The 15,061-nt window shown below is 44.8% G+C and overlaps 1 protein-coding gene across 12 annotated transcripts in view; it reads right to left on the reverse strand.

Annotated features, from left to right (window-relative positions):
• Nucleotides 1-15,061, reverse strand: part of TMEM116 (transmembrane protein 116) — a 59,000-nt gene that overhangs the window by 30,243 nt on the left and 13,696 nt on the right. For all 12 annotated transcript variants that reach the window (XR_012155021.2, XM_073312526.2, XM_073312527.2 and 9 more), the window contains 2 exons: nucleotides 13,162-13,293; nucleotides 6,907-7,011 (listed from right to left, as the gene is read on the reverse strand). Coding sequence is in view for 11 of the 12 variants with exons in the window: in XM_073312526.2 (XP_073168627.2) it covers nucleotides 6,907-7,011; nucleotides 13,162-13,293 (237 nt within the window). In the remaining variant the exon portion in view is untranslated. The remainder of the gene's footprint in view (nucleotides 1-6,906; nucleotides 7,012-13,161; nucleotides 13,294-15,061) is intronic.

Here is a 15,061-nt window from a genome sequence, read left to right on the forward strand (position 1 = left end):
ACAAATTAGAGCTGCTCATTGTATGTGGACTAACATTTTCCTCCTTTGGAGAATGAGTCAGTTTTTAATACTCAACATCCTCTGAACCAAATTCCCCTCTATTCCCATGACTGGGTACTTGCCCAAAACAAAAGGGAGTTATAAATAATAAGACTTAGAGAACTTTATAAGATCAAAATGCTTTAAACATCCATTAATCTCTATATCAGACCATATCAGAAGTAGGTAAATATTTGAAATGAGCCACTCCTGGCTCTCAGAACTGTGATCAGATCACTAGGTCACACCTTTCTTTGGCCACGCTTACAAGATGTGGAGGTATTTTCCCAGTGTGGGCTCATGGCAAAGAACTTTTTATTGAGTCAAACTGAGGAATGCATGATGTCATGGAAATTAACCTGGGGGGTTGTGCAGCTGCTTCTTCCACCAATTGATTGAATGGCTGCTCCTCCAAAGCTAGAGGATTCCAGTTTCCAGAAGCAAACTGGAAAAGTAACAGACTCTTGATGAGATCTTTGCATGTAGCTTATTTATTTTGTGCAGCATAATTTAGCACAGTCCTGCAGAAGTGTAATGAAGCTCTGAAGGGAAGCACAAACAATTCTGACTGTTGGAGACTCTGCTCGCCGGGAAATGTATTGTGGGTGCTGGCACCAATTTGCCTTTAGGAAAGGGCAGAATTATCCCACTCTACAAAAATACAACACAATCCTGTGCTGCAGTCATGGATCATCGTTCCCATTTTATAGCTGGGAAAATGGAGGCACGTAGCCATGAATACATTTGCACACCGCGTGCTTTCCCCTCTAAGATCAGGAATTTAACTGGTATCACTCCTTCCTCTTCCCCTGTGACAGTCTGTGTCCCTGTATTCACCCCTTGCACACTGTTATAATAATCTTTGTGCAAGTATGCCTTGTGAGCTGTCATTGGAAAACTCATAACTCACTGGTCTATAACATCCTGATAAAATATGGGTGGCAACACTGTATGTAAAGTTATAAGATTTCACTGTATGGTGTTCCTATGGCTTTGTCTACACTAGCAGTGTACAAGGCACCCCAGGTTAGAGAGTTGAGGTGACTCAGCTGTTCATCAGTCCAGATTGTGCCCTGGGAATGTCACATCCCCTGAGTCTGTCTTTTCCCGAAGCATGTAGGCAGGGAAAGAGGGACAAGATGGAGCTGTTGGGGTCTGAAGGCAAAAGAGATCCCCAGGTTATCTCACTGCTTTTGAAACGCTATGTGAGGTTCATAATATTCCTGAGAACAAGAAAGTCCCCACACCGATTGCAAAACTGTCTGGTAAAGCTTTAAATGTATTTAATGAAATGCCAATTCAGCAAGTTCGAAATAGTCTGAATTTAAGAAAGCTGTTTTACAAAGATTTCAAATTACTCCTGAAGTGTATAGGTCAAATTTTAGAAATGTTAAGAAGAGTACTGGCATGAGTCATAGTGAATATGCGTATAAGATGTGTGACCTAATGAGAAAATGGGTAAAGGGAAAAGGATTATGGCCAATTAGCTGATCTCTTTGCTCAAGAACATTTCTTAAGTATATGTGATGAAGATATAAGGAATAGCCTGTGGGATAAACCTTTACAATCTGTATTAGAAATGGCTAATGTGGCTGATGCATTTGTATGAACCCAGATATCCAGTGAGCACAAGTCACAGAAGGAGGGGCACAAACCCAGTGTAAAGGGGGATCTGGTTTCACCCCTGGGAAGAAGGAAGGTGGTCGGGGGCCTATGCTCTCAGCCTCCCTCCCTCCCTCCCACTCCCCCCAGAATTGTTCCCCTCCTGCAAATCCCCATCACAAAACTCCTGTGAAGTGGGAGGGTCCAAAAAGGTGTTTCCAGTGTAACTCCACTGAGCACCTGAGAAATCAGTGCCCTGAGCTAAAATACACTAAGCCTCATCCAGCCCATGTTAATGCAGCTGTTCTTAACACAGGAGTGCCAGAGACACTCCCAGGTTATACAATGAGTTTTGTGAGGGCTGACCCAGAGGGGATAGATATGGAATTTATCAAGGATTCCAGAGTGAATAACACAGAGTGCATAGGGTGGAGAGACGCTGGTGCACAGATTGCTCTGGTCAAGGAAAGCATGCTCCAAAAGATGGACATGTTACATAACCAAAAGGTAGAGCTTCTGGCCCTGGGTGGACATAAGATTCCTGTACCTTTAGCTAAGGTGCATGTGGAATGGGAAGGTTTAGAAGGTGATGTGACTGTAGGGGTACTGGGTAGTATCCCCGTTGATTGTGCCCACCCAGTACCATGGGGAATTAATGTTGTTAGCACGGTACTATCCTTTTTCTGGTCATTTAGGGGCACAGAGAACCTATGACAGGTTAAAGAAACATTTGTTCTGGCCAGGAATACAGAATGATGTGAAAAGAAAAGGAGTACTTGTGGCACCTTAGAGACTAACCAATTTATTTGAGCATGAGCTTTCGTGAGCTACAGCTCACTTCATCGGATGCATACCGTGGAAACTGCAGCAGACTTTATATACACACAGAGAATATGAAACAATACCTCCTGTCTTGTGAATTATGTCAAAAAAATTAAAGACCTGCAGGACCCCAGAAATTTCCTTTATACAAGAGGCATTTCTGAGGGTAGCAATGGACACTGTGGGTTCTATGTAGGGTTGCCAACTTTGGTTGGACAAATTCCTGGAAATTTCATCACAGGACATAATATTTAATTAAAAATTAATCTTTAATTCCTGGAGACTCCAGGACTCGCAGAGGGAATAAATATATCTTGGTGGTCATGGATTTTGCCACGAGATATCCTGAAGCAGTAGCTCTGTCTAACATTGAGGCAGAATCTGTAGCAAGAGCTCTTTTCACTATCTTTAGCAGAGTGGGTTTCCCAAAAGAGATTTTATCTGACCATGGGACATATTTCATGTCTCAGCTATTCAGTGAGCTATGGAAATGATGTGGGGTGAAACAACTAAAAGCTGCCTCATATCACCCAGAAACCAATGGGATCCTAAAATCCATGCTAGGAATGTATGCAAATAAAAGGCTTCAAAATTAGGATGAATTATTACCATTTTTGCTGTTTGCTTGTAGGGAGGTACCTCAAGAATCAAAGGGGTTCTCCCTATTTGATCTCCTATATGGAAGGAAGGTGAGGGACCCCTAGATCTGATCAGAGACTCCTGGAAAGCAGGCATTGAGGTAAAGGAAGAGACAGTAACTGAATATGTACAAAGGCTCAGAAAGGAGTTAAAAGATATGATGGTTATTGTTCAAACTAACCTCAATGACAGGCAATCCAAAGAAAAAGTGTGTTATGGTAAAAATACTTGTAATGCTCCTTTGATATAGGAGACTCTGAGTTCACAGAGTTACCATTTGGTTCAATTAATGCTGGAACCATCTTTTTGAGGCTGATCAACCATGTGTTAAATGGTTTACAGAACTTTGCAAGGGGCATACGTGGATGACACCATAGTGTTTAGCAACCCTTGGGTTGATCACAAAAAACACTTGGAAATTGTGCTGTCAAAACTCAAAGAGGCAGGCCTACCCATAAAAGCCTCTATGTGTAAAATTGGAGCAGCCAGAGTTCCTTATTTGGGACACTGGGTAGAGGGAGTCAAACATCCCAATCCCTTAAAAGTTGAAGCCATTGTAAATTGGCCTGTGCCTCTACCAAGAAACAGGGCCACTCTTTCATAGGTCTGGTAAACTAGTACTGAAGGTTTGTGTGTGGGTTCAGTGACTTTGTATCCACAATCACTGATCTATGTGAAAAGACTAAACCCAACAAGGTCATTTGGACGAAGGCATGCCAGGAAGGATTTGATAAGGTAAAGAAAAGCTTGTCTGAAAAGTCTGTTCTAGCTAGTCCAGATTTTGACAAAATGTTTGAACCATGTGCATATGCATCAGGCATTGGCCTACGTGCTGTGCTGATGCAAACAGGGGAGAATAACAAGAAGCACCCAATTGCTTTCTTAAATGAAAAATTGACACCCACTGAACAGAATTATTCTGTCTTAGAAAAGGAATGCTATGCCATAGCATGGGCAGTCAAGCAATTAAGGCCCTATCTTTTTTAACAGAAAGTTCAGGGTCCTTACAGATCATTCACCATTAGTCTGGTTAAACAAAACTAAAGGCTCAAATTCCAAGCTTCTGTGCTGGAGCCTTATACACCAAGAATTTGATACGGAAACTGTGCATGTAAAGGTTAAGGAAAACATAGTGGCAGATGCCCTGTCCAGGAAAGAGGCCCCTGAGTTGCTGCCTCCAGGTCACCAGTGGCTAACCCTCTTGCAGCTTTGTTGCGGGGAGGTGTGACTGTCTGTATTCGCCTGTATTCGCCCCTTGCACACTATTATAATAATCTTTCTGCAAGTATGCCTTGTGAGGTATCACTGAAAAACTCGTAACTTGCTGGCCACTATTGTCCTGATAAAATATGTGTGGCACATTGTTTGTAAAGTTATAGGATTTCACTGTATGGTGTTACTAAGACAGGTAATAAATCTGTGGAGCGGCCACACCAGTTCCTCAGAGGCAAAGGACAAGCGGACGCCTAAGCTAGGTGTAAAAAGGTCAAATGGGCCATCACCTGCTTAAATGGCCATTCTTTGGCAGGAAAGAAGGTTTGGGCAAAAAATCTACGTCTTAGCAAACAAACAGCATGGGGTTCTCATCTGCACACTTTTGTCTCCTGAACCTCAGCTGGAGTTGCTTCTTGAAGAAGGGAAAGGACTAGAAGAAGGGAGGGAAAACCCCCCAAAGGGTGTCTCCCGTTCTTTCTGCCCATGGCATCCACAACAGCTGAAGAACAAAGGAAGCCGCATTGGACTGGGGGAGGGATCCTGACTGAAAGAAGTTCAGCCAGTAGACTGCGGAAATTTGTGCTGAGGGAGACTTTGCTTTGAATTTGTTCTTATTTGTTAAGTTAGGCATTCGTTGCATTTTACTTTTATTTTTCCTGTACCCAATTCTGACTTTTATGCTTCATTACTTGTATTCACTTAAAATCTCTCTCTTTGCTGTTAATAAACTTGTTTTATTGTTTTATTTAAACCCAGTGTGTTTGAATTGAAGTGTTTGGGAAACTCCATTTGGGAAGACAAGATTTGTGCATATCGTTTTCTATGAATAATGTCCAGGAGGGAGCTGGGCAGTACAAGGCGTACATTTCTGGGGAAACCCTGGGATTGGGAGTTCACTTGTATTGCTCTGCACTGGAAATCAAGAGTGGTTGGGTGCAGCACTCACAATATAACTGGGAATAATTTACATGCTGGAGGCTGTGTGAGCAGACCAGGAGAGGTAGCTACCACGGCAAAGTAGTGTAAAAGGCACTCCAGGTTAGAGAGCTGAGGTGACACAGCTGTTCATCAGTCCAGATTGTGCCCTGGATATGTCAAATCCTCTTTTCCAGAAGCAGGGAAGAAGGGACAAGATGGAGCTCTTAGGGTTTTTAGGCAAAAGAGGCCCTTAGGTTAAGATGGTTTATTAGTATTATTGAGACCAGAGTTGTCCAGGTGGATTGAGCCCTAAATCTGAAACAAAGAGAGAAGTGACAGCTAAGCACAGAAGGACTAGAGATGGTCTCAAGTCACAACACTCAGAACTAAGTTTCACACACCCCAGAGTTTGGGTGGCTCATTATTAGAAATAAAAAGTCTGAAAAGAAATTTGGATCTGAGTGTAGGGACTAGTGAAGAAAGGAAAATATCGCCATCGTGAGCTGATCCAAAATCTAAGAATGGAAGTTCTCAAAAGTGCATTTTCATCTGTCAAGTCTGCTGCTCCCCAACAGACATGCAGAACGGGAGCCATCTGAGGAATTTAACTCTACGATGTGCAGGGTGAAGTCTATGTGATTTCTCGATTGGGAAGAGGAATGATATGCAGAAATTTAGCCAGTGTGTTCATTGGGATGAACCGTATAAGTGTATCAAGAGCCTGTTGTTCTGCAGCAATACATCAAGAGGAATTCTCGGAGAGACAGAAGCTGCTCAGAGTTTAGTCAGGTGTGAACAACAAGGAAACTGCTCTGAGAAGATCAAGTTTGGTCACAGGGTGTGTGAAGTGTTTGTTTAGCTTGTACTCAAAGTGTGTTTTTCTGAGGACTGTGTCCTTGTTCCTTTGCTCCCAAAGATTACACTTGGTCTTGAAGAGTCATTTTTAAAGGCGAATGACGATGGTAGGGACCCCTTCTCCGCAGAGCTAATCTGTCCTGCTCCAAGTGTGAATAGTACTTTAAATGCCAGCTCACTTCCACTGCACTGCTCACCTGATGCTCTTAAAGCACTTCACAGACATTCACGAATGGAGCTTTACCACACTCCTGTGAGATACTCAGTAAGTATTATCCCCATTTTAGAGGCGTGGAAACTGAAAAACAGAGACATGAAGGTCCATCTTTCAGCCCTTTTCCATGCTGCTCATGCCCGGATTGCCTCCCCACAAGTCTGGCCTGTCAAGCCACATCCCTTTCCTGCAAATTCCTCCTGAAGATTTGTTTCTTCTGCAATGCCCAGCAGAAGTGGGTTAATGACAATAATAAACCACACAGGGCCAGATGCTCTGCTGGTGTCACTAGTGTAGTTCCATTGACTTTAAGAGATCTGGCCCACCCAGTTATTCTTTCCTTCTGAGACCTACTGTCTTCTCTGTTTTGGACTTTCAGGCCTAGTCCCGCAATCAGAACACAAGAGCAGATCCACGAGTAGCCCCTGTTGACGTCAATGGCTCTGCATGGTCACAGGCACCAACCCACACAGAATCAGCTGTAGATTGTAAGCTCCTTATGGTGAGAATTGCCGTTATATTTATGCTTGTACAGCAACGAGCAAAATGTTAGTTCTTAACATATAATAAATAATATGAAAACCTGCCAAGGGGGCACTCACCAAGGGGGAAATGCTGTACAGGTTCTGATTGTACTTCACCTTTAAATCCACGTACAGATGCCGGGTGTAGTTGACCGTGTACAGAAAAGAGGCTAAATAAAATATCTGAAAAATAAAAACAGGCCTTATTTTATTCCATCAGTAATCATTCACACTTTCTGTAGCACCTTAGCTGCTTTCATCGCCTATGAACCCAGAGCACTTGACAAAGCTACGCTGTACAAGCTGTAAAAAGAGCCCTGAGGGAGTGTTAAAGCGCTCAGTAGGTGCTCAGCTATCAGAGTGCTGAGCATGGTAGATATGACTGGCGAGCTAGATACAGCAATCAGGACAGGCCAAAAATTAAGAGGCTGATTCTGGCCCTTCTCCTGAGCTTGTATGCTGCTCCAGCGGCAGTAAAGGAGCCACAAAGGGCTGGGGCAGAGTTTCCTGGAGCAGCATAGGGCTGAAGTAGGCAACCCAGCACTGCCTCCTTCACAGGCCCCAGCGAAGGGGCTAAGCTGGGGGCATAGGCACCGACTTCCTCAGTTCCCAGGGGCTGCTCCACCCCCCACTCTTCCCCAAGCCTCGCCTCTTCCCACCCACTCCGTCCCTTCCCCCAAGCTCTCACCCTGCCTCTTCCCGCCCCCTCTTTCTGACCCTGCCCCTCCTCCTCCCCCTCCTCCCAGCACCTTCTGAACGCAGCTGAACAGCTGATCATGATGGGTGGGAGGCGCTGGGAGGGATGGGAACGAGCTGATCGGGGGGCTGCTGGTGGGTGCTGAACACCCACTATATTTTTTCCATGGGTGCTCCAGCCCCGGAGCACCCACGGAGTCAGCGCCTATGGTGGGGGATGGAGCTGGGATCAGAAGGGAGCACGCCCATAGCATCCAGCACCATGGCACAGCTCATAGGCCTTAAATTAGAGCAGCCCCCAGCGGTTACGTCAGGACGAGTCTGACCCCCACAGCAGTCCAAAATCGAGACAGTCCAAAGATGTCTCTCTCATGAGACAGCACAGACTCTGACTACATTTGCTTCCATTGTGCTGATCTGGCCACACTGTCTGCTTCCCTTGAATTGGTGGGAATAACGAACCAGAGCGCATTTAATGAAGACAGCAGCAATGGAGAACGCTAAGCCAGTGGGGAACATGGCTGAGATTACATGAGAGGAGATGGGTTTTTTCCTCATAAAAAATTAAAAGAGAGGGAGAGAGAGAGTAATAAGAAATCTAGAGCTATTCGGTCTGAGGTGTTTTCCGCCCCGCCCGCTCCGAGAATCACCTTTTGGACTGAGAGCAAGCATAGAGAATCTGAACACAAAAAGAATTTGTTTGAGGAAGTTCTGGGCAGCTGGGAAAAGAAATTTCTTTTACACTGTTTGCCGTGACATGGCAATGCCTGGATGAGTGCCCACCCAGGACACCCCAGTGGCAACCAGGCTCAGACAAGTGACTGGGTGACCGGCTAGTGTTAGGCAAACCACAAATTTTTTTTTCTGGAAGTTCTCAACTCGGGAAGCACTCTACAAATGTAACCCATTTTACTTCTTACCTACCTCCCAGCCCCCGAGAGCTAGGTGACTGTTATCACCCTCATCGCACAGATGAGGGGGCTGAGGCACACACACTTAGCCAAGGCTTCTCATTGAGTCTTTGGTAGAACCAGGAAAACAGCCCTGCTCTCCTAGCTCCCTATCCTCAGCTTCTGGCATTGGGGATAATCCTGCAGGCCTAAGGCCCTGGTCCCCATCAGAGCCTGGCATACAGAAATAAAGCTGGAGCGTAGGAGAAACCAGGAGCCCTTTGTTTATCCCTCTTCAGTCGCTACTTATAATCATTTTGCGATTTTCCATTGTGCCAGCCAAACAGAGTGGAATCTACCAGAAGATGTTATTAGGTCATTAGAATTTAATTGGGGAAACTGTAGACGAAGTGCGTAATTACAGCATGTCAGCCTCTCTGTTTTGTAGCATGGAAATCAAGGGTTATGACCGGAAAGGGACAGCAGAAGAGAAAATAAGTTACTTTTGAATTTCATTTGTTCAGCTCAGTGCTGGGGACTGAAGTGGAGGAAATTGTCAAGGAAGAGGAAATAAAACAAAAAGCATGGGCCAAACTCATCTCTGGTGAATTATCCATTGACCCCAATCGTAACTCCACTGACCGCAGCGGAGTTATGCTGGGGTAAACTTGGCCCTGCGTTTGGGAAAAGGAACTATGATTTGTATTATCTTCCATTTAAGAAAGCAGTAGAAATTCTATGAGCCCCACTGGTAAAGCAGAGTAGAATTATGATGTTAGTCTTTGTCTGAAAACATAAACAGGGATAATGAGGGATAATACTTCTCTATCTCACTGGATGTTGTGAGGGAAAACTATTAATGTTTGAGGAGCTCAGGCCTAAAACCTCAAAGGCATTTAACTACCTATCTCCCACTGAAATCTATGGGAGTTGAGCGGCTAAACACATTTGAGGGCCTCACAGCGATGAGCACCACTGAAAAATGAATAATCCAGTACAGGTTGGTCATGACTGAAAATGTTACCATATGACAACTGTTCAGTGGTTGATATGATGAAGTGTGTGCTGTCTCAGTCTGGCTTTAGTGCCCATCTCCAGCCCCTCGTGGCATTCTACAAATATTAGTGCCCAAAGAAACATTCTGACAAAAGGAATGCCATTGTTATTTGCTGCACGTCTACGGAATGCAGCATCTCTGAGATTCTTGAGCCCAGCACAGGGAAGGTGGGGAGGGGGAGAGGTTTATTCATTTCATTAGTTTACAGCTCACGTGTAGCCTGCTGAGGTGCTTCTCAACCTGTCTCATATGTGCCAGAGCTCTCACCCCGCCTCCTCCCCGCCCTGTATCTTATCACAAGTCCCACGTGAGGCAGGGGTTGCTAGGGTAAGCACTCAAGTAGTTTTAATTCTGTCCTAGAGTAAATAGCAAAAAAGGATCTTGCCAGAGTGCAAGTTGGATCTGCCAGACCTAAGCACCCTCCCATCAGAGAGGGATTGCCTTTGTCCTTACCTGGGTACAGTATGGGGGGCTAGTGAGTCCCCTGTAGCCCCCTTCACTGGCTATATGTGCTTGTGTAACCACAAAAGATCAGGGTAATAGATTCACTCACACTCACTGCATTCAACAGCTGGCAGTGGTAGCATAAACATCTCAACAGCAGCTCACTTATTGCCATCTCTCAGGTTGGGACAAAGGCAGGTGCTGATGGCTCTCTTTCATAGGGACACAGGACTTGCTGTACCTTGCAGGTCCGTGTAGTCAAGCATCCTGCCTCCATCAGTGACCAAGACTTTATGCTTCAAAGGAACGTCAAGTTCCTTCATTTTCCAGCTACCCTTTTAGGCTCCATTTCCTCCAGCCTCTTGCAGGTGCCCCCAAGCGGCTTTGCTGCAAACCTGGGAGGCAGAGTGTGCCATCCCCTGAATTCAGTGGTGACAAAGCATTGTCTCGAGCACACAGTCTCCTTTACTGCACTTCGGTCAAGAAGGGAGATGTCTCTGAAGTCACTGCCAAACCCACATCTCCTGTGATACAATACAGAGCTCTGACGCCAGGCCAACATGCATTCCAACCTTTCTCAAAGTAGTCTAGAGTAAATAGAACCAGACAAATGGGAGGCATTGTCACTCCCCAGAGAAGTATGTACCAAGACAACCTAATCCCATGACCTCTTTGAGTCGTGTTTGACCAATAAGAACCATGGCCTCATGATAGTATTCCAATGGCAAATTTGCATATGTGCCTGTGAAGTGACACCTGTCCTGCAAGCGCCCTGCAGCCACATGCCTAGTGAATCTTCTCATATATTCACTTCTCTGCACCAGCTCATTCTCCTTGTATAACCCCCAAGTAGACTATATCCTCATTGTCAAGGGGTCATTGCCATGCCTTTCCTAATGGCCAAATTACATACAAACCTTTTGTTCCTTACCTGGAGGCTCAAGGTGAATGTATATCATTGTTTTTACAGCAGCATAAGAGGAGCTAGAGAGATCAGAGATAAGCTGGAAGTGGAATAGCTGCTACCTAAGTACAGTACTTGGGGTCATGAGTAATAGGAATTACCCATGTGTACTGATGTTTAAAAAAACCCAACACAAATCTATGCCACAGTAACCCGACAACCACATACAAAGCAATGTGATTGCTCTCACATGCTGTACATTGAGTTACCTTCCTGCCCTCTCTACAACATGCAAAAAGCCATTTCCAGCTCCCCCCAGCTTGGCTTGACAGAGTGGGGTGGGAGGTTTCCTGGTAGCCTCCATGGAAAATGTGTGGCCTACACACCAGAACAAACCTGATTCAAGTCTGGACTGCAGTATAGGAATTAAAGAAGAGAAAACCTATTAGGTAATTTTCTCTACCACCCCACAGGCCAATGAAACACTGCTCCTTACAGTGTGATCTTCAGTACATTGCCTTGTCCTGTTCTCGGGTGCACACCTAGAGGGGGACCTCACTCTAAGGGACACCGCTCAGGAGGATTTAACAGTAGCTTTAGAGTTTTCAGCCTTTGTAGATTGTTTTTTTAAAGCCAATTACTTGAGTCAATATTCCAAATTAGACATAAAACTGAGCTCCTGGCTGCTTGTGACCAGAGATCTCATGACATTACCTGTAAGAGTGATGGTGGTAATAGCTGTGCCTTGGCCAAACTGAAGTTCAAGTAATTAAAAGCTGCCTCCCTAAATTCCCCCTGTAGTTTCAATGGGATAGCAGTACTCTTTACGTCTCACTTTACCATTGTGGCCATGCATTGCTGTGTGCTGTGAACCAGCTGCCATATTCCACCACATTGGAGTGATGGGTAAATTTCTATCAATTACTGATATAATTTGCACACAGTGTAGAGATTCCTGGGCCAGTGTGAGACTTAGTTATTGTATGTGAAATTCTTTGGCTTAACGCAGACACAAGCCAGGCTGTGAACTGGGAGCTTCTCAGGGGGCAGCGAGGAAGGATTTATCAATCCCAGGCAGTGAAGCAATTTCATGACCACCACTCCTGCCTCTCAAGCACAGCGGCCTTCACAACCAGCATGCTCCCTCTCCACTGGGTGAATGGCCTTGGATCTATAAAGTGACAGATCAACCAGTCCTTCCCCTTTCCCAACCCCAAATCCAGTGTGCTGGTGACTCCCATAGAATGGGGTCTCTGACACATAAGCTACCCAAATCTTTGCATTGCCCTCCCACACTCTATGGAGTGGAAACACATCAGCTCCTCTGCATCTGGGGACTTCCCTGGCCATGAAGGCAAAGGCAGGGTTTGTTGCACTAAGAGGCTTCACTGTATTTCCCAGCTAAGCTCCTTCGGCCCAGAATACAGTTCATCTTTAATTTGGCCTGCTTTAAATAGTCCCAAAGTCCTAAATGCAAATGGCTTCCTAAATATTCTCCCTTCCTTTCAGCACAAGCCATTCCAAATCCCCATAGCCATTGGAGGGTAATGGGTTTCTCCACAGAGCCTTTGCTACTGCCATTGTGTCCCACTTGCAGCCCCTCACCCATTTCCTCTCCCTGCAGTCATTACCTGGTGTGCTTCAGACATCTACAAATAGACTCTGACAGGAGGAAACCCTAATGATGCAGCGGCAACCCAACGAGACAAAAAGAACTGCCAGGAAAATGCTTCCGCTTCACTGAGGTCCCTGCACATGAATTCAGCACAGAATAGGACACACAGCTGACCTTCAGGGCAGAAGGCTGAGCTTACCATGAGCACCACAGCCCACAGACAGAGTAACCCAACGGGACTGCTTGGGAGACTATTGGTATAAGGGTAACAGGAGCAGATCCCATGGGGGCTACTCATAGGAGTAAGGTTTACAGGGCGGGGCCCAAGGAGAATACCAGAGTTTGTTTGTTCTTTTACAGGAAAGAGGAGTGTGGAAATACAACAGTACATTAGTCACAGAGATAGCAGTGGGTACCTGCTCAACAGATGAGACCAACTCATTTAACATAGATAACTGAACACTCCCAATAGCAACCCTCAAGTTACTCTCTGTCTCTAACAGACTTTACCTTTGGGTGAGGTAGGTCTATACAATTATCCTCATTTTACAGATGAGATACAGAGATCTTACCTATTAAGATCAATCAGCAAGTCAGTGTCAGAGCCAGGATCAGAGCCCAGGGCCGCCTAACTCCCAGTCCTGTGCTCTAATTGCTAGACCAGCTCATGACACAATTCTGTGCAAAGCAACCTGACGTCACAAGCTGATAACCCAGAGTTACTCACCTGACCAGTTGTTTGAAGGTTATAGCAGACAACGTCTTGATTTGTGGTCTCTGTGGTATAGAGAAGAGCCCCAATGAGCCAGCACATCCCCAGAAACAGGTCAGAGAGGCTCAGGTAGAACAGAGGGCGCATCTAGAAAAGTTGAAGTGATAATTTGGCTTAGTGAATATTGTACATAGTCCCACAATGGTCAGCTACAACAAGGGTTTAATTTTCACCCTCCTTTTCCTGATATACTTTCATGCCTAGCCTTAGAATGCTGCTATCCCTACACAAGGAAACTGGATTGATTTGTGCACTCAGGAGATGTTTACACCAAGAGCACAAAGATTTAATGATCATGGGCCACATTATCAACTGCCCAAGTACCTGAGAGCTGCACCAAATCTGGCTCTGAGGATTCAAAATCCTATGATTTAATAAAACAGATTTCCTTCACTGTGTTATTAGTAACATCCATGGTGACAAAGACTGAAGTATTTTGAAAAATCCTTCATTTTTCTGTCTATGGGTGTGTTTGTTTCCCTGCTACATAGCACAGCTTGAAAAATGGAATATCACTTTAGTTAGCTTGTGGTCAGTTTCTAGCCAATTTCAAGTTCTCATGCACTGGCACAAGACCACTGCATTTGAGTTGTAAACACTGCAGGGAAAGATTTACTTGTTTAAAAATGATGACCACATTTTCATTGACAGTGGGAGCTGTGGATGGTCAGCCACTCTGAAAACCAGGCCAGTTATCTAGGTGCCGAAATGTGGATTTCAGTGCCTAACTTTCAGCATCCAGGAGTGAAAAATTTAGCCTTTTTTTCTGTAGGCATTTTTAAAACTAAACAAAACATGCAAACATTTATACAGGTCTTAGCTCTGGGAAACGTTATTTATTTTATAGAACCTACATTGTGGGCTGAATTTGACCAGATATTGTCCTTTAATTAAAAAGGAATGTGCACTATCACAGTATTTGCTTGAACTTTTCTCTTTCCTGAGAGTTGAAGAGTAATGGCTTGTAGATTTAGTTAGTTCAGCAACAATAAAAAATCTGCCAGCAGGTTGTTTTGTCCTTACTCTGTAGTTACAGATAGAGAGTGGGGTAGATTCTGTTTAAGGTCTTTCTAGGGCATATTTTTCCTTCAGGGAGTACTCTAAGCACCTCTGTTTTATACAGTGTCAGAGAAACCAAACGTCTATCTCAGTATCTTTATTTTTATTAGCACCGTACATTACCTGTCACCCCAATAAATCAGTGAATCATACCTTTTATTAAAAAGAAAAGGAGTACTTGTGGCACCTTAGAGACTAACCAATTTATTAGAGCATAAGCTTTCGTGAGCTACAGCTCACTTCATCAGATGCATATCGTGGAAACTGCAGCAGACTTTATATATACACAGAGAATATGAACCAATACCTCCTCCCACCCCACTGTCCTGCTGGTAATAGCTTATCTAAAGTGATCATCAGGTGGGCCATTTCCAGCACAAATCCAGGTTTTCTCACCCTCCACCCCCCCACACAAATTCACTCTCCTGCTGGTGATAGCCCATCCAAAGTGACAACTCTTTACACAATGTGCATGACAATCAAGTTGGGCTATTTCCTGCACAAATCCAGGTTTTCTCACATCCCCCCCACCCAGAGTGAGTTTGTGTGTGTATGGGGGTGGGGGGGATGTGAGAAAACCTGGATTTGTGCAGGAAATAGCCCAACTTGATTGTCATGCACATTGTGTAAAGAGTTGTCACTTTGGATGGGCTATCACCAGCAGGAGAGTGAATTTGTGTGGGGGGGTGGAGGGTGAGAAAACCTGGATTTGTGCTGGAAATGGCCCACCTGATGATCACTTTAGATAAGCTATTACCAGCAGGACAGTGGGGTGGGAGGAGGTATTGGTTCATAT

Source organism: Lepidochelys kempii, chromosome 15 (assembly GCF_965140285.1).
Source record: "Lepidochelys kempii isolate rLepKem1 chromosome 15, rLepKem1.hap1, whole genome shotgun sequence".
Classification (NCBI taxonomy): domain Eukaryota; kingdom Metazoa; phylum Chordata; order Testudines; family Cheloniidae; genus Lepidochelys; species Lepidochelys kempii.